The following is a 25,820-nucleotide window of genomic DNA, read 5'->3' as shown; positions in this document are numbered from 1 at the left end:
AGTTATTTTCATTGTTTTGTTTCTCTCAGATGCTGACCAGCTTTTCCAGGGCCCAAAGTATTTCCCCCCCACTGCAGAAGCTCAAACCCTGCACTTCCCTAAACTCTCCAGTCCCTGCACAATGTATTTATTTACATACATTAATTAGATGCAAAATTTCATTTTTAGCCCAGAACATGCAGTTAGACAGACTGGCTCAGAGGAAAGAGGGGATGGAAAAGACCCTGTACCTTGGCCACAACCCTCTTGCTGGGCTGCAGCTCCATCCTTCAGCACCCCTGGACATATGGACAATGCTCAAGTCCTCAGGAGCTGCACCTGGGGAGATGTGGGCTGGTGAAGGGCACTTCATCAACCCTCCCAGAGCAGGGCTGGGCTCTGCAGCAGGACTCGGGCAAGTGCTGCACCAGGTAAGGGCCCTCTCTGTGGGCACAGCCCAACTGCTGAACCTGCACCTGCTGGACACCTCTGCTCTGGGGGAAAAGTGGACTCCTTCCCCCTCCCTCTCTGAGTGCAGGGGAGCATGAGGCCCCTTCCCTCAAAAGCTCCAGTATTCCACAAGGAATTCAGATCTATCTGAACACAACATCTGAGGCCTTCCTCACTAGGAGAAGTGAGCAGTTCTCTGGCAAACCCTCCCCAGGGAGCTCTGGAGGAAAAGAAGCACACACAGCTTGGGTGTCTGCAGAGTTTATTGCTGCCCCTTAGTAGAGGCGCTGGGGTTTCCCCATGGTGCTCTTGATGTACAGAGCTCGCACGTTCTGCCAGTTCTTCTTCAGCAGAGACACCAGGAAGTTGATGGCCAGGTGGATGTTGTAGACGAGCTCGTCCTCTGTCATCTTCACATGACCGACAGCCACAGCCAGACAGAGCACCTGGGGACAGACACAGGTACAGCTTCCACAGGCAAAGCCAAAGTGACTCAAGCACCACTCATCAGTGTGGTGGGCTGTGCCATGGTCTGGACACAGCTGCCCCAGCCCACCCACAGGCTTTTCCACCTGTCTGCAGCACCTGGATGCCACCTCTAACACATGCAGAGGTGACTGGGTGAGGTGTGAGATGGGACACCAGGAAGGAGCCGTGGCACACTGCAGAACTGGCACTGGAGCAACCCTTGGGGTTACCCCTGCTCCCACACCCTGCTCTGCCAAGCCCACACCAGCTTCACTTTCTGCCTCTGGCCCCCAGCCCTCTCTCTCTGCACTGTGACAAAGGCCAAGCCTCCTCCTGGCCTGGCCTCCCTGAGCGGCCTGGAAGTCAGCGCTCCCCACAGGCTGGAGGTAGAAGGATTTACACAAGCGAGCCAACAGGCCGAGTGTCAGGACATCATTAGCTCAGCTATTTTAAATGCTCAGGCATTTGCAAACCCTCACATCTGCTGTGTCCTCCCAGCTGTGTCCCCAGGAGTCACACTTGGCCCACTGACACGGGATTAGGATGCCCGAACAGGGTTATTTTGGTTTGAGGGAGTCAGCTTGCTTTTAACAGCGAGAGCAGATCCCCACAGAGCTGCTCCCAAGCTCACTGGGACAGAGTCAAGTCCCAGACTCGCCCCTGGCAAAGCCCCACTCATGCTCAGCCCCCCAGGGACATGCTTGGCCACATCCCACCCCACGAACATCACCCACATGCTGGGAGAAGCATTAATTACACTGGACTGTGCTCAGCACTGAAATATCCAGTCATCTCCTCATCATTTGCTCCAAGATCTGTCAACCACAGTTAAATTATTCCTCCTTTCTGGCTGGCCACTAACATTACATTACCATCTCTCCTTGCCAGAGGAAACAAGCTACAGCTTCGGGAACACTCGAGGGACACCTACAGCCCAACCCAGAGATGGCAGAGACATGGAACAACCCTCAGGTACACAACTAAAGCCGTGCTTTACCTTCTTCATCTGAAACTTGATGGTCGATTTGACCTCATCCACCTTGGCCACCAGGTTCTCGTTGTGGGTGAGCAGAGAAGGGAATTTCCCGGCTTTGTTCAGGCCCGGACCCAGGATTCGAGGAATTTGTTTGATCAAGGACTCGGAAGCCAGGAAGGCATCATACTTCTTAGCTGCAGGGAGAGCACCAGGGAGGTAAGCAGGGACTCTACTCCCACACCGAGCTCCCAGCGAAGGACTGGGCTGAGAACACACGACTCCACTGCCACCCACAGACAATTCCAACATTCCCTGGGTCCCACCTGAACTGGGAACTGGTTTTGCCAACAATCTTTGAGGAATGATTGTCACAGCAGCCAGGCCCCAGCCCCACTCAACACAGTGACTGCAAATGACAGACAGCTTGTTCCCTGAAGGAACTGTCCTTTGCCGAGGTGACACTGAACTCCAAGCTCTGCCGCAACCTGTGCACACCAGGGTGAATGGGATAGAGGGATGGATGATCCACCTAGGAGAGGCTTAGCCAACAATCATGGTCATTTCCTAACTGCATACAGTTCCATAGCTGATTATGGATTGAGGGGCAAGTTCCTGTCTGCCTGAGGAACGTCCCAAAGGGACTCCGGAGTTCTCAGGGAGGGAAGGATTTTCTCTCTGACCCAAGAGAAAATGAACGAATTTCATTTCACTGTGTTCACATATGAATGACACGGCTGAAGTGCGCACTTGCTTCCAGCGTTTCTGGGCTTTTGCTGCCCTCCAGCTCCCTGACCAGGAAATTGAGGCACACAGCAAAGGGTGAAACTGTAGACAGGGACATTTTCCTGTGTCTCTCCCTTCCTTGGACAGCCAGACCCATTCCTGCAGTACTGACCTGTCAGACCTGCACTGGAAACAGCCTGGTGGCTTTTCTGAGTAGTTTCTGGGCAGTTTTTGGTACTGGGGCTGACTCTGCTCAGCTTTCTATCTCTGCAACTAACCACGACACGGAAATCTGAACACTGGGAAAAGCCTTACTAACACTCACCCAGCTTCTTCACCAGCTTCTTGTTTTTGTTGAGTTTCTTCAGAGCTTCTATATCCATGTGAGGGATGTCAACTGCTTTGGCCTCATCGCAGTGCTGCTGGTCCCCCAGCAGACAGACCGAGAATTTGGGCCGTGGCGTCGACTTCAGCCTGGGGAAGGAAGGAAGGTGCGAGTCAGTGACCGGGCAGCACCACCCGCGTGTCCATGGAGCCAGCACGGAGACACCTTACCACAGCACGGGGCATCCTGCACAGCCGCTCACCTGCCGTCCCCAGCAGGCCGGTGGGGACAGCCCAGGGGCTGCCGCACCTCCCCTCATGTTTTAAGACCCAGGGTGAGGGTCCGTCCAGCCGCTCCCACTGGGCCGGGGCGCGCTGGACTCCCCAAGCGGTTCGGCGCCGCGGCGGCCCCGAGCAGGGCCGGGCAGGGCCGAAGGCTGGGTAGGAGCGAGAGGATGGCGAACCTGACGGTACCGGAGAACCGCTTGTCCTTCTGCGGGTCATAGTTCTTGAGGCTGATCTGCAGCTCCACCGTCTCCACGAACCTGCAGGAGGCAGCGAGTGAGGCCCGGCCGGCGCCAAAGGGGCAAAGCCGAGGCCGGGGTGACACGCCCTGTCCCGCCGTGTCCGCGGCTCTTACTTGCGCTTCTTGGCACGGCTGCCATGCAGCACCTCCTTCACCGCCTCGTACAGGGTGTCCCGGGACACTTTGCTGCTGCGGGGGGAAACGGCAGCACGGGCTCAGGGCCGGCCCCGCCCGGGACGCGGCCCCGAGCCCACCGCGGTCCCCGCGCGTTCCCCCGGCGATCGACCCCGCTGGCCGCCCGGACGGCCCCGCGGCTCCCTCCGGGCGCGGATGGCGGCTGATGGGGCGGATGGGGGCGGATAGCGCGGAGCGGACGCAGAGCCAGACCCACCTCATGGCTGCGGCTCCCCGGACCGAAAGGGCGGAAATGCCTCCGGCGCTCTATAAATAGGAGCAACATCTCGCGAGACTTGAGCGCGCGGCGCCATATTGGGAGCGGCGGCGAGCGGCACCACGGGGCCGCCATGTTGGGCGCGGCGGGGGCCAGCCCGTCCGCATCTGCTTCTCTGTTAAACAAACAACCGGGATCTCTTTGCCCCCTGTCTCGGACCACCAGGACAGGAGCTCCTGCATTGCTTCACAGCACATCCCAGGAGCCCCGGGCTTGCCTCAGCAGCCGCCGAGAAGGAGAGGGGATGCGTGAGGAGCTGCTGGGAAGGCGGGGCGCGGGCGGCGGCGCTGTCCGTCAGTGGCACCGGGCAGGGCCAGGGGAGCGCTGCCTTGTGGCTTCGGTGTTGGCACTGCGCATGCGCCGTCGGCTGCGCTCCCCGCGCATTGGCCGCCCGGCGGCGCGCGCTCCCGCCCCGGAACCTGTATGGGGGGCCGGGGCGGCTGCGCGCGGGTGGGAGCGCCGCCGCCATGCGGGTTGCGGGGCGGGGCCGGGCCGGGCCGGGCGCGGTGCACGTCGGGCCGGCGGCGGACGCGGGCCCGGCGGGTAGCTCAGGTCGGTGTGGGGGATGGAGGGCGGCGATGGCGGCCGGGCCCGAGGAGCCGCCTCAGCCTCCGGGTACCGCGCGGGGGAAGCCCCCCGTGTCCCCCGCCACCCCCGGGCCCTGCCCTCCCCTCCCCGCTGCCCTCGCAACCCGTACTAGGGTTTCCCCGGTCCCTTTGGGGGACAGCGGTGGCCGGGGGAACGCACAGGAGCCTCAGCCGGGTGCGGGGAGCGCGGGGCGAGGCGGCACCGAGCGGGCACCGAGGCGGGCTGTGCCCCGAGTGGCGGCGGGGACGGACGGGGCGGTTTGCCTCGTTCCTGGAAATCAGACGATAAAATATTTGGCTATCTCAGAGGTCGCTCATGAATAACGCGCTGTAGCTCTTTTGAATGGTAACCTATTAGCAGTGAGTCTCTTAGCAAAACGTTCTTGTGGGGGTGTGGAAGCTTTAGCATCATTTGCTTAGAACCTGAAATTCTCTTCCCTGAGAAGGCTGGAAATTAGTCAGGAAAGGGAGGAGAGAAGGAGACTGCTTCCAGGGCTAAAGCTCATCACCCTACCCCTGTCTCCTGCAGCACAGGACGTGCTCAGCCTGTAGGTTCAGGATTTAAAGTACTTGGAAACCCCACAGATCATTTGGAGGATGGGAAGGGCTTGAATGTGACATTTGTACTGTCTTTAAGAAGCATCTGTCAGTTCACTGGCGTGATAAGCTTTATTTCATATCTGGCTGTGGAATAGATTGTTATCCCTTCCTGCTTTTAGTGTGGGAGGGATGCAGCGTTGTCCATCTTAATCCTTTATAACCTCAAAAGTCGGTTGCGGCCATTCAAGCCTTTCCTAGTGTGCAAAAGTGGAGGAGCTAAGGGAGAAGGAGAAGCTAAGGGGAGAAACTTAAATGGAATTGTTCTTTTTACTTAAGGCTCACAGGAAATACGACGACCCCGTGTCCCACGGGCCGCTGGCTCTGGGCCCCTGTGCTCCCAGGCAGGATCCATGTGTGAGGAGTCGGGGCAGGATGGAGAGCCTGGGGCTGCCAGCAGTGACCCTTGGGGACGGGACCACAGCCTACCTGCAGCAAGCTGGCAGAGGTAACAGAGCCTCGGGCTGCCAGGGCTGAGAGTCTCTTTCTGGCTCTGAAATGAAAGTCAGACTCGCCAAAAGTGCCCCTCACGGCGTGGGAGCTGCCACACGTGCATGGCCACTTCGCACGGGCAGCTGGCGACTGTTGGATTTGCACTGAAGTCTGATTTAAAATAAAATACAAATCAAACATGTCTCTAGTTTGGAAATGAAGCTGTGGAGATGGGAGAGCTATTGCCATAGAAAAGAAAGGTTCTGTTCAGACCAGAAGAGCCCTGTTCTCTCTAGGGTTGCTGTGGACAGGGAGCCGATGCTGCGGCTTGCAGGGCTCTGTTCCACCAAAACTTCCCCTGGGCTGAGCAGGTGGTTTTGCATCACTGGTGTGCGCAGGGTTTGGTTCACAGCAGTGCTTTTCTCACTCAAAGAGGTGCCAAATTCAACACCTGCCCTGACTCTGGTGTTTGTGAGGTGCCCCTTTCTCTACCACCCCCTGCTCCCAGGAACAGGAGCACGCTGTTTCCCAGCCTGCAGAACAGGATGGAGGAGTTGTGCAGCTCCATGTCCTGGGAGCTGCTCTCCTGCTTTATTTTCTGTGCAAACTCACTACAAGTTTATTACACATGTAGAGCTGGACTGTCTTGGAACCACCAGGTTGTGTGACCCGCCTCAACCCATATGGTCCAGGTGAAACCAACCTGGATTCTCCATGTTTGGTGGGATGGAGCAATGTCCTCTCTGCATCAAATAATTGGGTAACTCAGTCTTTATTACGGGTTTGTGCAGAGTCAGGCTTTGGAAGAGTTCAATCTCTACTGCCCAACACTGGCAGCACTTTAGGCCCCTTTAGGTGCTGTAATTGTTTCCTAAGAGTTGATCCTCTGCCAAAGTAGAAGATAAATCTCCAGGCACTTGCTGATGCTACTCAGCACACCCAGTTGATTTTTTCTTCCAACACAAGTCTAATTGCTTTCTCTGTGTGCTCTGCCTTTCTGCTCCTTGGCACGAGGAGCTGTGAGGGACAGCTCCTCAACGTGTGATGCCTGAGGGTCTTTGTTATGTGTCCTGTCTAGAAAAGGGCAATGCCAATATTTTTGGGAAGTGAAGTGCCTCTGTGGGGGAAAGATGATCCATAACAGCCTAGAAGTGACAATTCCTCCCTTTTGTGGGACCGTGGGAAGCACGTGGGACAGAGGGACTTGGCTCAGCAGCTGATGGTGTGTTTTAACTGTTCCAGGTGAAAAGCTGATTGAAGGGCAAGTCATTGAACTTGAAGATGGGACCACAGCTTTTATCCATCAGGTTACAGTTCAGAAAGGTGAGGAACACACATTCCCCTCTTTCTGTTTGGAAGGACGCTGTAGATGTGGCTGCAGCTCTCAGTGCCCCAGCACCTGGGCTCCTCTGCCAGTTCAGCTCTCAAAAGTCCATGTGAGTGTAGGGTTTCTGTTGGGGTTTTCTTTCTTGTGGTTTTGAGGCTGAGTAAACAAGGACATTGCCTGCAAAGTCTTTAGCAATCTGATGAGAAGGTGAATTTGGTGGAGGTGGAGACAAATGTTTAAGTGCCATTTCACCTGTAGGCTCTCCCTGTTGTCATACCACAAGTCCAGTGAGCTGTGTGCTATGTTGGTGCCAAGCCACAAAGCGCACACAGAGTTTGTTTCATGTGGGAGCAGTTGGGCAGGAATTTCCTCTGAGCTGTGAGATAATATATTACTTCTGGAATAGGTGTTGGTGAGGGGGTCATGTGGGGATTGTTGGGAACAATGCCACCTTGGTCATTGACCCATCAGCCAATGTCATCTCTGAATTTAGGTGACATTAGTCTAAGAGGTGTTGGGAATTCAGTTTATGTGGCAGGCACCAGAGTGGCATGGAGGAATCATCCTTGGCCATGCTGAGATGCAAAAAGGCAGGTAGAAAGAGCTCTGTTACTTTGGGCAGTCCTTCCTTGATGCTCCCAAGCTCCTTGTATGCCACTTCCCTCTTCTATACAGCAAAGACTGCTTGAAACCAATTTTTTATAGCTTTCCCCTCTTCATCCTCTTCCCTGCATTCACGTGCACAGTGAGAGGGGTTTTCCTTCTCACCCCTGCTTCCCCTGCCATGGGATGTTTGTGTTCTCCTTCACACACCCCTGTGCCAGAGCCATCCTTCTTGTCTAGGATATAATCTGGCATTTGGAAATACCAGAAATACATTTGAATACATTTGGAAATGTATTCACCCTCCTCAGGAAATACATTTTTATAATTTAATGCAACTTTTGCTCTCTCCATTACACAGTTTAAGTGAAATGGAAAAGAGCAGTGTCATTGGAATGGATGATTGCAGAGGTTCCTCCCTCAACAATTCTGTGATTTTATAAATGTTAAATATTTCACAATTCAGCACTAGTCATGAACAAACAAACAAAACCCCCCACTACTAACACATAGTACAGAGGGAATGGACTTAAATTGCTTTGACATTCTTTGACATAGTGAGAAATATATGAAATATTTCTGCTGAGAATTGATAGGATACAATCTGGCATTTGGAAATTGGTGAGGCACTTCGTTACTCCTTTGAGCAAAGGAGGTGGCAAATCTGTGCATGAAGCCTTGAAAACCTCATCATTCACATCAGAAGGACTCAAATGGTGTCTTAAAACCTACAGCTGTGGTTGCTGGGCAAGCAGGCAGCCCTGTGTCCTCTCCTGCCTGGCAGCCTGAACTACGACAGTATTCCCCCCATCCTGAGTCCTCCAGGAAAGTGTGTGGATGTATTTCTTTTAGAGTCTGTGGCTTTTGAAGATGGGCAGCCAGTGGTGCTGGAGGATGGCAGCATGGCCTTCATACACAGCACAGCTAAAGGTAAAGCACTCCCTGCTCTTTCCCTGGCAGCTGGAGAGAAGCTGCTGAAGTCTCTCAGATTTCCAAGGCTAGGGAGTTGAAGCACTTTTTTTCTGCCTCACACTGAGCTTTTTTTCAGCTGAATTTTTTTTAGCTCCTTACCTGTGATGTTTCCTCTTGCAGACAGTTACGAGCCCGGCACATTCCAGGCCGTCCAGCTGGAGGATGGCTCCACTGCCTACATCCACCGTCCTGTCATCATGGCACCTGGCAGCACCATCCTGGAAGTGCAGACAGAAAGTGGGCTCGAGGAGTTGGCTGGGGAGGAGGAGGACGATGGCTTTGATGTGGACACCATTAATGCATTACAGCAGTATGGCAGGAAGGTGAGGGCACAGCATCTCTTGGCCTGAGTTTGTGTCGTACCTTCAGCAGTTCTTGTGTGCTTCTGTCTGTCAGCAGCACCAGCTTTGAGAGAAGCAGCTGAACAGGGCTCCAGTGTGAGTGCCACTGGGTGAGGGGTGCCTGGCAGTTGGGGATCTAGAATGGGGCTGTTTGGTCCCGTGGAGTGCTGGGCCTGTCACCCTTAACCTGCTGCAGGCTCAGGTTTGGGAAGGGAGGAGAGCTGCTGTGATACAGCCTTTGGTGTGTCAGCAGTGGCTAAGCCATGGCCACTGTCCCCATGGTGACAAAGGCCTGAAAAACCAAAACAGCTTCAGATCCTGATGTGCTGTCACTGCAGTGTCTCACCTCAATTCCAGGTGCTGCCTTCTCCTCCCATCTCCATAGTGCTGTGGAGAAGGGGCAGCCAGGAGTGTGCTGGCAGTGCTGAGCTGCCAGGCACAGACCTTCCTGCTGTGGCTCTTTGGGGAAGGGTGGGGTGGCACTGTGGCTGTCCCTGCCTTCCTGTTCCACGCTGGACTGGGAGGCACAGATAGTACTCATGCTTTTTCACTCACAGGGGTCTGACGAGGAAGAGGAGGGAGTGACAGACACCTGCCATATGAAGAGTAAGGACTCCAGCAACGTCCCTTCCCAGGTCTGAATTTTTTGGTGACTGGAACTAGGCTGAACTCTTGTTTCCCAGTAATTAAAAAAGCATTGTGGCTTCTCTGCTGAGTTAGCAAATACTAACTGCACGTATTTCAAATGAGCTGAGAAAGGGAGTTTCATGTCTGAGAACCCCCAGGAAGCTGGGAGGTGGGAGGGGGAAATGCAGGTTCCTAGAGCCCTGTCACCTGGGCTTCACCATGCGGGTATGAGCTGGTTTGTAGGAACATGTTTTTGGAGGATAACTGCAGGAGTGCATATGTATGGCAAGGAGGAAAATATTTGTGTGGGCTTGGTGAAGCTGTGGTGGCTTGCTGGATTGATTCCCGTGCTTGTCTCAGCAGGATTTGCAGGAGGAGGAGGTGCAAAACCATCGGAAGGGGCAGCAGGTCGGCAGCAGAGCTTTCCGCTGTGGGTACAAAGGCTGTGGCCGCCTCTACACCACTGCCCACCACCTCAAGGTAAAGCAGGTGACATGGCAGTGTGCAGGCCAGAGCTGTCCCAGGTTACACTGCCAGAGCAGAATGCTCCATTGTGTGCAGCTGAGTTATGTGCTGAGCTCCCCAAGAGGCCCAGATGTGTCAATTGGCCAAGGTGAAATCCAACAGGGAACTTCAAATTCTCTCCACCAGCATTTTTCCACAGTTTTCCTTCTTCCTTGCCTTGGACCTCATTTTAGGGACCTGTTCTTTCTGTTCCAGGTACATGAACGTGCTCACACAGGTGACCGGCCATACACATGTGACTTCCCAAGCTGTGGGAAAGCATTTGCTACAGGTAACAATTTCTCTTTTGAGCAGATTTTGTTTTCTGTCCAACCCAACCCCTGCTGAGCTTCAGTCCTTACTCTGGTGCAGTAGAGCACAACGTCCAGAGCATCTAAAGCAAGGGAATCACAGCACAGGAGCCTGCTGGGACTTCATTGATTGTGGGCAGATAGTGGTGGAAGCAAGGTTAAAAGTGGTGTTTGGGCTCTTTGGTTATTTCTTCCCCTTCAGCTTTGCAGACACAACACAGACACTCAAGTGGACTGAGGGGTGGTACCCAGCTAGATTGTCATGGTGTTTCCTTCTCATTACAAAATTAATTGTGGTCCCTGTCCTGGACAGGGTACGGGCTGAAGAGCCACGTGAGAACACACACAGGTGAGAAACCCTACAAGTGTCCAGAAGACATGTGTAGCAAAGCCTTCAAAACCTCCGGGGACCTGCAGAAACACATCCGCACACACACAGGTGAGCAGCACGGGGGAAGAGCTGCACAGGGGGACAACCCAGTGAAAGGGTCTCCAGGGCACTCCAGGTGTCTGTGTGGTGGCAGGTCTCACCCACATCGCTCTGTCCATGCAGGCGAGCGTCCGTTCAAGTGTCCCTTCGTAGGCTGTGGCCGCTCCTTTACCACGTCCAACATCCGCAAGGTTCACATCCGGACACACACGGGCGAGCGGCCCTACATGTGTCCGGAGCCTGGCTGCGGCAGGGGCTTCACCAGCGCCACCAACTACAAGAACCACATGAGAATCCACACAGGTAGGAGGGGGCCAGCTCCCCCCAGCCAGCAGCAGGGAGATTGGTGGGGCTGGAATGGGCATTTCCAGGCTGCACGTCACAGGGGTGGATCGGGGGGTGGCCGGGGAGTTGGAGGAAATACTGGGAATTGCTTTATTGGATTGATTGTTGTTCCAGCAGTCTGTCTCCAGCTATTTGCTCTGGTGGGGAATCCCTCCCCAGAGCATGAAGAGGGTGAAGCTCAGCTCTGTGGCCTCTGCCCTAGGAGAGAAGCCGTACCTGTGCACCGTGCCAGGCTGTGGGAAACGCTTCACGGAGTACTCCAGCCTATACAAGCACCACGTGGTGCACACACACTGCAAGCCCTACACGTGCAGCAGCTGTGGCAAGACCTACCGCCAGACCTCCACACTGGCCATGCACAAGCGCAGCAGCCACGGCGAGCTGGAGGCCACCGAGGAGAGCGAGCAGGCCCTCTACGAGCAGCAGCAGCTGGAGGGTGAGCAGCCACTCACTCCCCCATCAAGGTGTGCCAAAGGGGAGGGAGGTGACAGCAAGAGCAGCCACGCCCCTCTCAGACCCAAGCGTGTGCCGTGGCCTCCTGCCTCCCCATCAAATCCAGATCTATTGGAAGGTCCTTGCTGTAAGTCACAGGTTGGGAACAGGCTCCTGCCCATTCTGTAGTACAGGGAGAGGTAAAGGCCCTTCCTCCTAGTCCTCACTGGGCTGGTGTCATCATGATCTTGTGCTTTTTTGTGCTGACCGTTGAGGCCACAGGCACATCCAGAGGCAGGGCATGTGCTTTCACACTCTGATAATTCTGCTCTTCCCCTTCTCTGATCCAGCTGCTGCAGCTGCTGACAGAGGCTCTCCACTGGAGAGTCAGCATATTGCTTTCCTGTCAGAGATGGAGGAAGACGAAGAGGAAGATGCTGTGCCTACACAGGTCTCACTTATCTCTCAGGATGGGACAGAGCAGGTATGGACACGGACAGCCTCCAGCATGTCAGGGACAGCCGTTATTATCTGAAGTGAGATTCTGTCTCTACTCAGCCGTTCTTTGCAGGGCCTTTTTCCAGCATTTTTTCAGACCTTGGAGCTTCCTGGCCTCTTCTGCCCTGAAGGCTCCCTCCTACAGCCTCACCCACTGCTGCAGTGTTGGTTTGGGGGGTCTCTGGTCCCGGCAGCCCCCCTTGCTGATGGGGTCTCAGGGTTTTTGTGTGGTGACTGGCAGCCCTTGGCTCCCTGCAGCTCCCAAGCTCTGCTGACCCAGGCTGGATTTGGAGATGTTTTGTCATCACTTGTATAAAACAGTGCTTTTCTTGTACTTCCCTCCACCAGCTACCCCTGTGCTGACTGCAAAAAACTTCCTTCTGTGGCACGGGGCAAAGGAAACAGCTGCCACAAGTGACCTGTTTCCTCTTAGCCTGAGATGCTCCTGCTGCTGCAATGCACAAGCTGTCCCCATCCAGTCTGGAGACAAGAGGCTGGAAGGGGAAGGGAGATGTGGTAGAAGGGGGAGGGCTGAAGACCCAAAGCTCTGAGTTCTCTATCATCAGTTTTATCCATGGCCCTGGGCAAAGTCCTTGGAGTTCTCTGTGCCTTGAGTCTTGCAGAGACACTGTTTCCTCCTCGCCCAGACCGATTCCTTGCTAAACTCAGGAGTTGCCTAAGACTCCCTGAGCATCTGCTGTCATCCCCAGGTCAGTCTGTCTCAGGAAGAGCTGCAGGCCCTGGGCAGTGCCATCAGCGTGGTGACACAGAGCGGGGCCCTCACCGTGCCCGAGGGAGAGCTGGTGGGTGGTGACACTGAGACCATGACTGTGGCCAACACCGATGGCACTGAGGCGCAGGAGGTACAGACAAAGCTGGGACCGTCCCTTCTTCCTCTGCCAGAAAAGAACTGCACTGTCTTTTAAAACATGATTATCTGAACTTTTCCCAGGTGACCATAGTCTCTTCTGGGGCAGTCGTGTCAGAGGAATCGGACATTGCCCCGCTCTGCCATCAGCAGGTGGCATTGCTGGCCACCTCCCACGGCACCCACATCGCTGTGCAGGTACCACATGGATCTTGCCACCATCCCCTTCACTCTCTGGCCACCCGCTGCCTGCAGCACTTGCCCTCTGGCCCTGCTGCATCACTGCTTGCCCAGGGGGCTTGCTCCTTAATTCCCAGATGCTTTGTATGCAGAGGACAGCAGGGACATCCTCCTGGGATTGCAGAATGCTCCTTTATAAACAGCCTTTCTGCATCACGGCCCTGTCTGCCCTTCTGCTTCACACTGCGTCACCCACCCCCTCATCCCTCTGTCCTGCTGGGAGCCACCCTGAGCTGCCTTTTGGGGGTTCAGCACTCATTCTCTCTCTCCCTTCCCTCCTCCAGCTGGAAGAGCAGCAGAGCCTGGAGGAAGCCCTCAGCATGGCCACAGCAGTCATCCAGTACGAGCCAGTGCCGCCTGACACAGCCCTGCCCGAGAAGGGGAGCTGAGGCCTGCGGAGCCACCAGGGCAGGGGGAGTGGCAGCCCCAGCCTGCTGTGTGCAGGGGTGGTGGGTGCTGCAGGCGGGACACGGGGCAGGGACGGTGTCTGAGTCAGTGCCAGTGCGTGCCCTGCGCCGGCCGGGACACTGACGGGGCAGCGTGGGGCCTGCTGGGGTGACCCTGTCTGAAGGGCTCTTCCCTCCAGGGAGGGAGGGCAAATACACTGGACTGCTGCCTTCTCCTGGGCTCTGAGCAGCAGCCCTGTTTTCAGAGGGGCACTTCCTGCCCTCTCCCTCTAGGAATGGTGCAACAGCTCCCCTTTCTTGCCCACCCCTCCAGCTCAGGGGCAAGTGGGCAGCACACGCACAGAAGCAATAAAGGCCCATCAGAGCAAGCCCAGGCTGTCCCGAGCTCAGTATGGAGGGTGAGCAGTTCCTGCCATTGGAGCCAGCACTGGGATGGCTCCAACAGCAGTTCTCCCATCTCTTTGTCATGCTCTGTTCTCAAGCAAAGCTTCCGTGGCAGACTCCTTGGCTGTGGAGCAAAGCAGCCAGCACTTGCCAGGAGCCGAGCTAGACCTGGATGTAAATGCTGAGTTGAAATAAAAACATGTAAAATTTTGCTTTTAAAAGGACCCCCCCTTCTTTTTGGGGGAGGCTGGAAGGGGGGGATCGATGTTGGCGTTCAGCAGCTGTAGGAATTAAGGACATTGAGGAGATTGGAATTGATTAAACGTGTCCTGCCAAAGCAGCAACCGTCCCAGAGAAGCGCTGGGAGCAGGGTGAGCTGTACCCTCTGAGGCCTCAGCGTGTGGCTTGGAGAGGCTAAGACGTGTCCCTGAAATTTCACATCATGCCTTGGCTCTTCCAAGGACCCCTGCAAGCCTAGATTTAGGGAATTGTGTCTGTGAACACATCCAACATCCTTCCCTGACCTGGGGAGAGAGACCTGGGCTGGTGTCCCGCCCCACAGGTGCCTTCAGCCCTTCCACTGCCCCGAGTGCTGGGTGGACGGAGCTGGAAAAGACCTTCGAGATCCTCGAGTCCGACTGTAAACCTGAGCCTGGTGTAGGCTGCCGGCAGTCACGTGGGTCGTTTTTGGACATCCCAGAGGACGTTTGCAGAAGAAAAGGTTTCGGCGGGCACGGAACGGACACAACCCGAGAAGATGCCACAGGCTGAGTCTCCGCTCGCCTGGTGCGACCGATCCCTTCCAAAGGCAGCGCTCCTGCTGCGAGGGGAAGCTGCTGCTTGAGCCAGGGCGGGGATTCCTCTCCCCAAAACGCAAATTATGGCGGAGCTTTTGATCTCTGCGCCGAGCTCAGCAGAGAGTCGAGGCTAGCCGCGGCCGTGCCGCCCCGGCCGTGCGGGGAGCGGCGATGGGGCCCGGGGGGGTCCCGGGGCGCCCCGAGCAGGCGGCGCTCCCGCCCCGCGTCCCGCCCGCCCGGGCGGCTCCAGGAACCGGATCCGCGGGCTCGGCAGAGCCGCCGCCGCCGCCGCCAGCCATGGACCTGCGAGCGGAGCTGCTCAAGTCCATCTGGTACGCCTTCACCGCCCTGGACGTGGAGAAGAGCGGCAAGGTCTCCAAATCCCAGCTCAAAGTGAGTCCCCGGGGAGCTCGGGCGGCTCCGGAGCACGGATGGAGGGTGGGCAGCGAGGGGCAGAGCAAGTCCGGGGCTGCTTTGCATCCCCTCGGGTTTCCACGGAGAAATTGTTAAATTTTAAGATCAATAAGACCTTGTTGTTGCCTCCACGATAGTTCTGGTGAAGTTCTCAGGCTCTGTGGCATCTCCCTTTAATAAAAAGACGGGGGCGGAGGGGGGGGGGGGGGAATTAATGCTCAAATGTGTTTTCTAGGTGAAAATGATAAGAAATCTAATTTTTAGTTGTTATCAATTTCTTATGCTTTTTATGGCGAACTAAGAGCCCAAACTGTTTACATTTTCTTGCTTGCCGGAGCACCTGTGTTTCTCCTTCTTGCTCAGCCAGTGGGTTGGGAGGTAGGGGCAGGTTGTTTTTAAACAAAAAGTCCTCAGTGATGTGACCAGAAATAACACAGTATTTTATAAACTCTCAGCTTTCCCCTCTTCCCACTCTTAACAGCTTTCAGAGGGCTCGTGCCCTCAGCCCTTCGTCAATAGCTTTAAAAGCCTTTTTGTCTGCTCCTAGGCCAGGGTTGCTGGAACCCACCAGGGAGCCCCTTGGCACTGAGAATAATGGATTTTTTAACCTTTGCACATGGTGGGAATCTTTCTTTTTCATCCGTTTTGGTTCTTAGGCTGGCACTGCGGCTGAAAATGTTGGTTGGTACCAGGGTCTGAGATGAGAGAAGAGACCTGAGCAGGAACATGCTGAGCATGGGGAGGTGTTGCGTCAGGACTTGGCAGCTGCTGCCAGTCTGCGAGACCAGTTTTGAGCCATTGCAAAAAGACCCACTTTTCTTCTACTCCCTCTGTTTTATAGGGCTTCCCCAGGACAGACTGCAGGGAAGGTGCTGGGCTTTGGGTGGGGGGGTGTGTTTTGCCCCAAAGAGAAGAGTTTTGTTTGCAGGGATCTGGAGGAGAAGCAGCAGGGAGGCAGATTCTTCCTGCTCAGCCTTTGCGGCTGAGAGCCTTCGGCTGCCCCCCAGAACACATGGCATGTGCCCTGCGAGCCACGCTCACCCACTAAAGCTGTAGAAATAGCTGAAGGAATTAAGGAAAATCCTAAAGTAGGCCAGAGATTAATTTGGTTTGCTAATCCCTGAGAGGGGCTGCTGTGCCCCCATCACAGCATCCCCTGCACCCATGCTCAGGATCCAGAGCCTGGCCCAGGCATGTGATGGACCCAAAAGCACCAGCCTGAACACGTGCAGTGCTTGTCTTGAGAGATCTTTGTCACCAGTGACAATGCTGAGGCCACAGAGAATCTGATTTTAATGGCAGTTTCAGGGAGAGTTCATGCAGGGTCTGCAAACCATGGTGTAGGGGCTGTGGTGATGCTGGGGATGGCACCTCCACAGCGGCTTTATCCAGGGGGACATTCCAGAGGGGAAGGGATGTTCTCCCACGCACCTTCAGTGATGGGGTGGGCTGGTGGCAGGTCATTGAACAGCAAAGCTCAGCTCTAGATGACCTTCCACCTACCTCCAGGCCAGGGAGAGCTTGTTTGCCCCAGCCTACACAGGCCAGCCACGGTTCAGTGCGGAAGGAATCCGGGGTCTCGCAGCTCTGAGCAATAAAGTGTTAAAGTGGCCGAACCCACTCCAAACTCCTCCAGGGCTGCTGAGCCCTGAGCCGGGCTGTGCTCTGCTCCCTCACCCGGGCGTGTTGCTACACGAAGGGTCTTGAACAGGGGTGGGAGAGACATCGGGTTTGCACCTACAGGATGGAACCAGCCCCAGAGCTGGGTGGGAGCGTCCTGGCAGAGTGGGAGCTGGGGCTGAGCTCCGGCCGCGCTCCAGGCGGTCGCTGTGAACGTGTCGGGGTTTCCAGCGTGGAGGCCCAGCTGTGGGAAGCCGTTGGGCTCCTTGCAGGGGCACTTGTGCGCAGGCAGGCGCGTGCAGATGCCGCTGTGAGTGTAGGTGTGTGTGTGCACAGGAAGGAAGGACAGTTTGCGGTCGGGTGCTGCGCACCCAGCGATGTTGGGTAGTTTTGTTCCCAGCCAGCCGTGCTCTTGGAGGAGTGTTTGTCTTCTCAGTGTCATTGCATCCCCCTTCCCAGCGGATGGGGGGGATGCAAGGAGGATGCATGGAGGAGCTGTGGATGTGGGATGGGATATGGGGTGTAGTCCTTCAGCGTGGCCGTGCGTGGCTGGGGCAGGAGGCAGGAAATACCGAGCACTGCCCTGGCGCTTTTGGGTGCCTCTTCTCACGGGTGATGGGTGTGACAGCGGTGGGAGAGGGTGGAGAATAGAAACAAGGTTGGTGCTCAGAGGAATCCAGGGCACGAGGAAGAGTCAGGCAGACCCCTGCCCCCCCGGCCATCCCTGGCATGCCACAAGGGAAAGGTTGTACCAGCAAACTGCTTTCGTAGCATCCCTTTACTCTTATTCTCCTCCTCCCGTCACTGTTTCAGAGGCTGCAAGGGTTTCCCACCCCTCCTGTCTCCAGTCACCCCACCATCGACCAGGCCAGGGCTTTCCTCCCCATTTGTCAGTGACAGCCCTGTGAGAGGAGGGGCTGCAGGTCACGGGGTGCTGGGATGGATGGAAGGGCTCAGGGTGTCCCTCACAGCTGGGGTCACAAGTGAGACCTCACAGAGCTTTTTAGGGGTGCTCTGGGAGGAGGGGTGAAGGATGGGAGATGAGGGCCCATGTTGGAAACACGGAATGGGATACGATTCCCAGACTTTGAATTCATCCTGATGGATTTGTTACCATCCTGGAGGATGTCCATGATGTTCCCAGGCCTTTCCACCCTTGCGTGGACCCTGGGGCTGCACTGAGCCCCAAAAGGCACTGCCAAAGCAACAGTGCTTGGGGCTACAGCCCTGTTGTGTGAGCACAGGGTGGAGTCCTGCTGATCCCATTGGTCCAGAGGGTGGAAAAGAGAAAGAAAATCTGGTCAAGCAAGAACTGTCTCCAGCTGCAGCAGCCATCATGGCCTCCGGCGGCTCCTCTCCGGCTGGGAGGAAATTTCCAGCCCTGCACAGAGGAGCAGGGATGCTGTTCCATCTCCTCCATCCCCTCTCTTGAACCCTTGGCAAGCTGCATTGGCAGATCCTGGTGCAGTGGGGAGGTGTCAGTCTGGGACACTTGTTTAACCATCTCCTGCTTCTGGGATGTAAAGGCAAGGAGAGCACCACCTGCTAGAGATGCTGGTGGTGCTCATGGGCAGCCTTGTTCCAGGCTTTCCAGCACGTGGGAAATCCATGAGCTTCTAAATGTTTTATTTGGGGGGGATTTGAACAAAACAGGCTGTTGGCAAGTCTTGCTGAATATTTCTGGGGATGGTGTGTCTCTACATCTCTATTGTCTGCTTCCATTCCAGACAAAGCCTTTGCTTAGTTTCTCACCAGTCTTTCCTAATTTCATGTTTCCATCTTTCTGTGCCCCAAGCAGACAGTGGCTGCTGCCAGGCTGGGCCATGCTTGTGCCAAATGCACAGCTTGAGGTGGCTTATCAGCTTTTCTAGATCAGAGTCCTGTTTGGTCTGAGAGGTTTGAAACAGCCCTTTAAAGAAAGAAGTTCCTCGTGTGCCAAGAAAAGAAACTAATGTGGAAAAATCCTCGAATTTTGCCTGTTTCTAAATGATTCTCTAAGGTTTGCATTTGGAAATTATGCCAAACCCAAACCTTGACTCGATGCTGTGGCTGCCAGGAGGTGATGCCATGCAGGGCACAGTCCCCAGGCGGTTGAGTGAGGGGGTGGCACCTTGGGGATGTGCTGGGGCAGGGCTGGAGGTTGTTCACCTTCTCACCACCCCTTGTGCCTGGCCAGGTGCTGTCTCACAACCTGTACACGGTGCTGTGCATCCCCCACGACCCCGTGGCACTGGAAGAGCATTTCCGTGATGACGATGACGGGCCAGTGTCCAGCCAGGGCTACATGCCCTACCTCAACAAGTACATCCTGGACAAGGTGAGTTCCTTGGTCATCCCCCAGACCTGCTAGTCCTCAAGTGAGGACATTGAGGGGAGCTCCCCTTAGCTCTTGGAAATCACATGCCTTGGTGGGTGGAAAGAGGGTGCACAGAGATGGGGACTGCTCAGGTGAATGCCAAAATGGGTGAGAAATGTTTAATACTCAGCATCTCCCTGGCAAGGATGACATCATCCCTTTACATCACGGCTCTGGATGGAGCAGCATCTCTGCCCATGTTTCCTGAAGGGCTCTGAGAGAAAAATCAGCCTCTTTTTTCCTCTCCAGCCATGATCAGATTTGAGGTGTGACCTCATTTGGCAAACAGGAGAGGGAGGAGGATGAGGTGCCAGGGCAGGAGCAGGAGTTGGGCAGGGGCTTTCTCCCTTTTTTCCACGGTTCAAAGACACCTTTGTCTGGCACAGCCAGAGGTTGCTCTGTGGGTGCTGTTTCCTCCAAGCATGTGAGGAGAGGAAGAATGACTGACATCTTTCTTCCACTGTGTGCTCACAGAGAGGGGCCAGAGCTGGGTGCAGTAACCCTTTGCTCCCCTGGCTCTCCTGGTGTTCTTTTCCCTGTGCCAGTCCCTGTGCCAGTCCCTATCCCTGTGCCCATCTTTGCCTTGCCCAGAGCTGGTCAGCAGCTGCCCAGCCTGGTCCAGCAATGCTAATCTTGGCTGCAGAGATCTGGTCTGCAGCAAGCAAGGACAAAGCTTTCCCCAGCTCCCTCGGCTCAGAGCAGGAGCTGCCCAAGGTCAGCCCAGCCCAATCTCCCCATCACAGAGTGGCCAAAATCCTTCCAGTTGCCCACATGGTTCTTTGGGAGGTGATCTTTAAACACACCCCTTCTGGTTTCACTATGGTTAGTAGAATCCCAGAGGCAGCCTGAAAAGGGAGAAGTGGGTTTTCCTAGCAAGAGAAGCTTTTGGATTTTACCATCCAGTTTTAAAACTGCTACAGGCCGCAGTTTGCTCCTGTGCTGGTGGTGCGTGGCTCACACAGCTGGGATGGAGCACTCAGGGACAGCCAGAGCTCTTCTGATCCCCATCACAGGTCACCCTTCTGCAGCAAACTTGCTGCCTGGGGCAGCTCACGGTGCCAGGACATGATCACAGAACCGTGACAGCAGAAGGGACGAGGCTGGTGGAGGCACCATTCCTGCTGGCTGCCCTCGGGCCAGTACTTCCCTTCACTCCCCAGTTCCTCATTGTGATTGAATGGGATAACAAGAAACCCAAAACCATGGAGGGACTGGGGATGTGGGCTTGGAAAGCTCCACACCGTCCTGCATGTGCTGCACCCCAGGGTTCCTGCTGGTGCTGCCAACCACCCCATGCTTCTCACTGGACAGATTTTAGGAGTGAAGGTTTCTTCTCTACAGCACTTCCTCCCCCAGAACTCCTTTCTGTAGCTCTTCAGCTCCCCACTCACTGCCTGCAGGTGGAGGAAGGTGCTTTTGTCAAAGAAAACTTTGATGAGCTTTGCTGGACCCTGACGGCAAAGAAGAACTACAAACCCGACCGGAATGGGAATAGCGTTGTGTCCCACCAGGACGCTTTCAAGCTTTGGTGTCTCTTCAACTTTCTGTCTGAAGACAAATACCCTCTCGTCATGGTGCCAGATGAGGTAGGACCTGCCTCTCCCCCCATCCCTGTCCTCCCAGGGCTCCATGTGCTGGCAGAGCCCCATTTGTGGGTGACATATCCCACTATTGCTTCCTGGCATGTCCCACTGCATCCTGCAAGTTGTGGTGCTCCAGGGGACAAGAGAACGGAGGCTGGGGGTGGGACAAGGGGGCTCTCTGCCCTGGGCACCCCCGCTGTGCCCACAGCCACCCCCACTGCCCAGGGAGAGGAGGGGGACTTTAGAGGGGAGACCCCTTCAAAATGCTGCAGCCTCTCCTGCCTAGAGGGCAGTGGCAGAGCAGACCTGGCTGTCCGTCCCTGTGGCCACTGCCACCAGGTGCTCAGCCCCTGCCCAGCATGCAGAGTGTTAAGGGTAAGGTGCCAGCCAAAGAAAAGCCTCTGGCAGTAATCGCCAAATCTCCAAATTGCACAGCATTTAGAGGGGAAGGTTCTCCCTTTCTCTGGGGTCAGATTAAACCCCCATGAGAAGGGGGGCAGATCTGGGGAGAGCGCACAAGTGCAGAAGCCAGGAGTGGCCTCAGCAGAAGGAACTTGGCTGGGCAAATGGCTGCTGTTGCCTTCTACCCCTTCAATCTCCTGAGATCAGCAGAAAAGCTAAAATTAAAAAAAAAAAAAAGGGGGGGAGAGAAAAAAGACAAGAAGCACCGTGTTGCGCAGACGTAGGAGGGTGACCGCACTTCCTGTGCCCTGGGAGAGGTGTTTCCTGTTCCCCAGACCATGAAAAACTGAATCATCCTGAGCAACTGCATTCAATTCTTGCCCTTCTCACAATTAAATGACATAAAAAACCCACCTGGGTGTGGGGACCCTGCTGTGTGTCACCTTCCTGCGTGGCTCCCTGCAGTCACCCACCAGTCTCAGTCCCCAGATCGTGGGCAGAGGAGAGCTGGCAGCAAAACTTGAGCTGTAATAAGTCTTCCCCACATCATGTCAACCACCTTGACTCTTTTAAAAGCGCTTCATTTGCAGTTTTAAAATGATGCTCGTCTCCATAAGGACCTGTCCCCCTGCTCCTCCCCAGTGATTTTTGGAAAGCAGAGTGGTGCTGAGCTCACCGTGGCTCTGAGACAACAGTCCTGAATGGGGTTTAACAGTGCTGGCCTGTACTCCCTCAGGCTCTTGTCTGCTACAGAGTTTTCTTACTCTGCAGACAAACCAGCCAAAGCATCCCATCCTTGGGGTTAAAAGGAAAAACCTCCCAGTAGTGGTCAAACTCTAACCCAGTTCCAGCTTCCTGAGCCAGCCCACTGCCTGGAATGCCTCAACCATCACAAGGGGTGATCCCTCTGGGATCAGGGTCCTGCATCTCCAAGGTGGAGAGAGATGTGGCCTTGAGCTCTCCAAAATGGGTTGGTGGGGTGGGGACAGCTTCTTCCTGTCACTGAGTGTCCCCATCTCCACAGGTGGAGTACCTGCTGAAGAAGATCTGCACAGCCATGAACGTGGAGCTGAACTCCTGTGAGCTGGATGATTACCTGTCCCAGGAGCCGCAGGGGCAGGGCGGGCTCACGGTCTGGCAGTTCCTGGACATGGTGAACTCGGGGCGGTTCCTGAGAGGCATCGAGCAGGAGGCCATCAGCATGGCCGTGGAGGAGGTGTACCAGGAGGTCATTGAGGATGTGCTCAAACAGGCAAGTAACCCACATATCCCAGTGCACAAGCTCCGTCCCACCCCCAGCACGGTTTTGATCTCTGTGTCTCTCGGGCACAGGGCTACCTCTGGAAGAGGGGCCAGCTGAGGAGGAACTGGTCGGAGCGGTGGTTCATGCTGAAGCCCAGTGTCCTGTCCTACTACATGAGCGAGGAACGGAAGGAGAAGAAGGGGAGCATCGCATTGGACAAGCACTGCTGCGTGGAGGTACAGCCCAGGCCATGCTCAGCTTGGGGAGAGCAGACCCTTCAGACTCCAGGAAGGGACACCCAAGAACACACAATTTCACATCCATGAGCATGGGACAGCCAGCCCTGTGGCTGAAGATGGAGGGATAAGGTGAGGTACAGGGGGTAATGCTGTGCTGTGTCCTCTCCCTGCAGGTGTTGCCAGACAGGGATGGGAAGAGGTGCATGTTCTGTGTGAAGACTTTGTCCCGCACCTACGAGATGAGCGCCTCTGACACCCGGCAGCGCCAGGAGTGGACGCTTGGTCCGTGCCCACCCCACACCCCTTCCCCAGCTTCCCCATGCCCCCTGTACGTCCCCACTGACCGTGCCCTCCCTCTCCAGCCATCCAGATGGCCATCCGGCTGCAGACTGAGGGAAAGAAGTCCCTGCACAAGGACCTGAAGCAGAAGCGACGGGAGCAGCGGGAGCAGCGGGAGCAGCGCAAGGCGGCCAAGGAGGAGGAGACACAGCGGCTCAAGCAGCTGCAGGAGGAGAAGGAGAGGAAGCTGCAGGAGCTGGAGCTGCTCAAGGAGGCCCAGAGGCAGGCAGAGATCCTGCTACAGGAGGAGGAGCAGCGGCGGAGGCAGCAGCACGAGGAGATGCAGAGGACCCTGGAGATCCAGCTGCGGGAGGCTGAGCAGGTGGGTGCATCCCATGGTGTGTCTGCCATGGGCTGTGGTGCTCGCGGGGTAGTTGCTTCCTTCTCCTTCCCTTGCCCGGGGCAGCCCAGGGGTTTGGATGTGCAGTGCTGCTGCCACACATCACCTCTGGGCTCTGTTGTGCCTGAGATCCCTTTGAGCAGGACATGAGGACAATCTGCCTCGAGGGTCTTTAGCTGGGGGTCAGTGAGAGGCAACTGCTGGTGCCAGGCTGGACAGAGAGCCCATTTCTGACCTCACAGCCAGCACTGACTCTGAATGACACAGCCTGGCTCCTGAGCAGGGAAACTGCTTTGGACCTGTCACTATGGGCTGTCCCTGGTCTGGCCCGCTCCGCTCGGTGGGCCTGGGTTCTGGGGACGCTGGTGGTGGCCCGGCCAGCTGATGGCTCCTGTCCCCGCCGCAGGCTCGTGCCTCCATGCAGGCTGAGATGGTCCTGAAGGAGGCAGAGGCAGAGCGGCAGCGCAAGCGCATCCTGGAGCTGGAGGACATGCAGGAGAGGCTCCAGGAGGCCCTGCAGCAGGAAGTGAAAGCGCGGCAGGACGAGGAGGCTGTGAGATATGCACAGGCCAGGTAGGACCAGGGCATCCCTCCCCCTGCTTGAGCAGCCCCGCTCCCAGGGCAGCAGCTGCGCATGGGGATGTGCTCCCCAGGGCAGCTCAGTGCTCCCAGGTACTGGGGTGTGCTGGTGACTTCCCAGTATGCAGGCTGGGACAGAGAGAGCTGGTGGAAGAAGTGGCAGAGGGACATCCTCACCTCTTGCTCTTCATTGTCAGGCTACTGGCTGAGGAAGAGGAGAAGCTGAAACAGCTGATGAAGCTGAAGGAGGAGCAAGAAGAATATATCATCAAAACTCAGAGGGAGAAGCAAGTCCTCAAGCAGGAGATGGAGAACAAGAACAAGTGCCTGGAAGAGGCACAGAAGCAGCTGGAAGAAGTGAGAGTGAACAGGCAGCGGGTGGACCAAGATGTCATGGTGAGCATCACGTCAGTGCCACATCTCTTCACACGGCGAACACAGGGGACTTCCCAGCCCTCCCAGGGTCACCTCCATACTGGGGAGGACCAAGCTGGAATTGCCTTGGGGGTTTCTGAGCTGTGCCGTGTGTAGGCAGGGGATGATGCAGTGGCTGAGACAGGACAAGCGTGTCCTGCCCTGGGGACAAAGCGCTGGTGTCCAAAGCGATGTTGACAGTGAGAGCGTGTGAAGGGGGGAGGTTTGGAGAGGGAGCAGAAGGTCTAGAGGAGGGTGAACTGGGTCTCCATCCCAGAGGGAACCTCCAATCCAGGCTTACTCATGGAAGGGAACAGAACAGGGGCAGTGGGGCACCAGCTCACCCCTTTCCTCCGTCCCCTGCCAGGCGGCCCAGCGGAAGCTGCGACAGGCCAGCACCAACGTCAAGCACTGGAACGTCCAGATGAACCGACTGATGCACCCCATCGGGCCAGGAGGTAGGAGACCAGCTGACCCAGCTGACCACCCTTCCCTGGACCTCCTGACCACAGCCATGCTGGGGCAGAGCCCACACCCCCACCCATCTTCCCCTTGGGGGGCATCTGGTGGCTGGAAGGACTCCCAGAGAAGATACCCCAATGCCTCTTGCAAGGAGGGACTCTACAAACCTTTTTCTCATCTGAACAGTCAGTTTGGGCCCCAGGTAAACAACTCTCTTTTTCTGTCCACCCCCAGACAAGCGAACAAACGTGAGTGGAGGAGTCTTTGCTGGCTACCAGCCCCTTCTGTCCCGGAGAGATTCTTCCCTCAAGCTCAAGCAGAGGGTGGAGGATAAAGACAGTGACCCCACGAGAGAAAACAGCAAGGAAAACGTGAGCAACGGTGGGAACAGCAGCGTGCTGCCATCTCCTGATGTGGACACCATGGCCACAGAGCCCACCAATTAGCCCACCAGGATGGCAGAGTCCAGCTGGGAATGGCAGGGCTCAGCTTGTCCCTCTGGGTGGATAGTCAGTGTGGCCACCTCTGGATGGACCAGCACAGAGCCTACAGGGGACTGCATAAGGCAGAGGTGCTCCCATTTCCATCAGTAAAGGAGGCTCAGGCAGCCCAGTGCTGGGGAGGGGGCAGTGGGACCTTCTCTGGACTGCTGGACTCAACTCCTTGCGCTCTGTTTTACACCCTGTATTAAAAAAGAGCTGCTGGTGGGTCGGGACCCTGTGGCCTAGGGCTGCAGTTCCCCCTTGGTTTCTTCAATAACCTTTCTGCATCACCCACTGTGCTCCAAGGTGTGGGGCCTTGCAATCATCCAAGGACGCCTGGACTGACCAAGTGGCGCCTTCTTGTCACCCTCACACCATGCCAGGGTGTCCCTAACTACAGCTACCCCCGGTGGTTGTCAGTACTGGATTCACTTAGCAGAAACTAACGAGCAATAAAGCTTTTGGAGCCACTGGCCACAGACCTCCTGCCCCACACACCAGTGGCCCTGCAGGCACCAGCCCTCTTTCCTTGGCAGTGCAGGGTTTGGATTCTCCCTGTGTGAAAGAGCCCTTTGAAAGGAAATCAGCCACAAGCTGTGGGAAGTGGCTCCACCAGCAGATTTTGGGTTGATGTGTGGAGGGCCAAGAGGGACACAGAACTAAACAAAAAAGCCCCAATAGCACACCATCATTTGGGTTAGTTTTTCAAGCACCTCTGTATAAATACAGTCCCAGCCACCTGTTCCTT

At 55.9% G+C, this 25,820-nt stretch overlaps 3 protein-coding genes across 7 annotated transcripts; 2 read left to right on the top strand and 1 right to left on the bottom strand.

Annotated features, from left to right (window-relative positions):
• Positions 1-674: 674 nt before the first annotated feature.
• RPL10A (ribosomal protein L10a) lies at positions 675-3,974 on the bottom strand. 3 transcript variants are annotated; one of them, XM_032133422.1, is made up of 6 exons: positions 3,838-3,877; positions 3,561-3,635; positions 3,385-3,465; positions 2,922-3,070; positions 1,895-2,067; positions 675-875 (listed from the first exon to the last, which is right to left on the bottom strand). In XM_032133422.1, exons 1-6 carry the CDS (start codon positions 3,840-3,842, stop codon positions 705-707), a joined length of 654 nt encoding a protein of 217 aa, XP_031989313.1. In that variant the 5' UTR covers positions 3,843-3,877; the 3' UTR covers positions 675-704. The 3 variants fall into 3 exon arrangements, with proteins under 3 accessions (XP_031989313.1, XP_031989312.1, XP_031989314.1); XM_032133421.1 differs by having other exon boundaries at positions 3,385-3,635; positions 3,838-3,974; XM_032133423.1 differs by lacking the exons at positions 3,385-3,465; positions 3,561-3,635; positions 3,838-3,877 and adding an exon at positions 3,152-3,360.
• Positions 3,975-4,372: 398 nt separating this feature from the next.
• Positions 4,373-14,023, top strand: ZNF76 (zinc finger protein 76). Of its 3 annotated transcripts, none has more exons than XM_032133413.1 (15): positions 4,373-4,449; positions 5,361-5,529; positions 6,756-6,836; positions 8,296-8,373; positions 8,536-8,738; positions 9,314-9,391; positions 9,747-9,863; positions 10,104-10,179; positions 10,512-10,637; positions 10,752-10,931; positions 11,176-11,409; positions 11,756-11,889; positions 12,614-12,766; positions 12,856-12,969; positions 13,296-14,023. In XM_032133413.1, exons 2-15 carry the CDS (start codon positions 5,457-5,459, stop codon positions 13,398-13,400), a joined length of 1,752 nt encoding a protein of 583 aa, XP_031989304.1. In that variant the 5' UTR covers positions 4,373-4,449; positions 5,361-5,456; the 3' UTR covers positions 13,401-14,023. The 3 variants fall into 3 exon arrangements, with proteins under 3 accessions (XP_031989304.1, XP_031989303.1, XP_031989302.1); XM_032133412.1 differs by lacking the exon at positions 4,373-4,449 and adding an exon at positions 4,544-4,659; XM_032133411.1 differs by lacking the exon at positions 4,373-4,449 and having other exon boundaries at positions 4,666-5,529.
• A 793-nt stretch (positions 14,024-14,816) lies between these two features.
• DEF6 (DEF6 guanine nucleotide exchange factor) lies at positions 14,817-25,590 on the top strand. The gene is made up of 11 exons (XM_032133410.1): positions 14,817-14,992; positions 18,810-18,950; positions 20,390-20,575; positions 21,999-22,226; positions 22,307-22,453; positions 22,630-22,738; positions 22,819-23,117; positions 23,542-23,708; positions 23,912-24,110; positions 24,496-24,586; positions 24,825-25,590. Exons 1-11 carry the CDS (start codon positions 14,897-14,899, stop codon positions 25,034-25,036), a joined length of 1,875 nt encoding a protein of 624 aa, XP_031989301.1. The 5' UTR covers positions 14,817-14,896; the 3' UTR covers positions 25,037-25,590.
• Positions 25,591-25,820: the final 230 nt, after the last annotated feature.

Source organism: Corvus moneduloides, chromosome 24, assembly GCF_009650955.1.
Source record: "Corvus moneduloides isolate bCorMon1 chromosome 24, bCorMon1.pri, whole genome shotgun sequence".
NCBI classification, from domain to species: Eukaryota; Metazoa; Chordata; class Aves; order Passeriformes; family Corvidae; genus Corvus; species Corvus moneduloides.
Note: the sequence above shows the minus strand (reverse complement) of the source record. Positions and strands in the feature narration are given on the sequence as shown.

Excerpts from the sequence above, each read along its gene's own strand:
- RPL10A (XM_032133421.1), bottom strand. The coding sequence starts at position 3,972 with ATGGCGGCCCCGTGGTGCCGCTCGCCGCCGCTCCCAATATGGCGCCGC. Across the intron at positions 3,071-3,384 it reads CGGTTCTCCGGTACCGTCAG|GCTGAAGTCGACGCCACGGC; the intron begins GTTCGCCATCCT and ends TTCCTTCCCCAG. Across the intron at positions 876-1,894 it reads TCAAGTTTCAGATGAAGAAG|GTGCTCTGTCTGGCTGTGGC; the intron begins GTAAAGCACGGC and ends GTCTGTCCCCAG.
- ZNF76 (XM_032133411.1), top strand. The coding sequence starts at position 5,337 with ATGGAATTGTTCTTTTTACTTAAGGCTCACAGGAAATACGACGACCCC. Across the intron at positions 9,392-9,746 it reads CCAGCAACGTCCCTTCCCAG|GATTTGCAGGAGGAGGAGGT; the intron begins GTCTGAATTTTT and ends TTGTCTCAGCAG. Across the intron at positions 10,180-10,511 it reads TGGGAAAGCATTTGCTACAG|GGTACGGGCTGAAGAGCCAC; the intron begins GTAACAATTTCT and ends TGTCCTGGACAG.
- DEF6 (XM_032133410.1), top strand. The coding sequence starts at position 14,897 with ATGGACCTGCGAGCGGAGCTGCTCAAGTCCATCTGGTACGCCTTCACC. Across the intron at positions 20,576-21,998 it reads TCGTCATGGTGCCAGATGAG|GTGGAGTACCTGCTGAAGAA; the intron begins GTAGGACCTGCC and ends CCATCTCCACAG. Across the intron at positions 22,227-22,306 it reads TTGAGGATGTGCTCAAACAG|GGCTACCTCTGGAAGAGGGG; the intron begins GCAAGTAACCCA and ends TCTCGGGCACAG.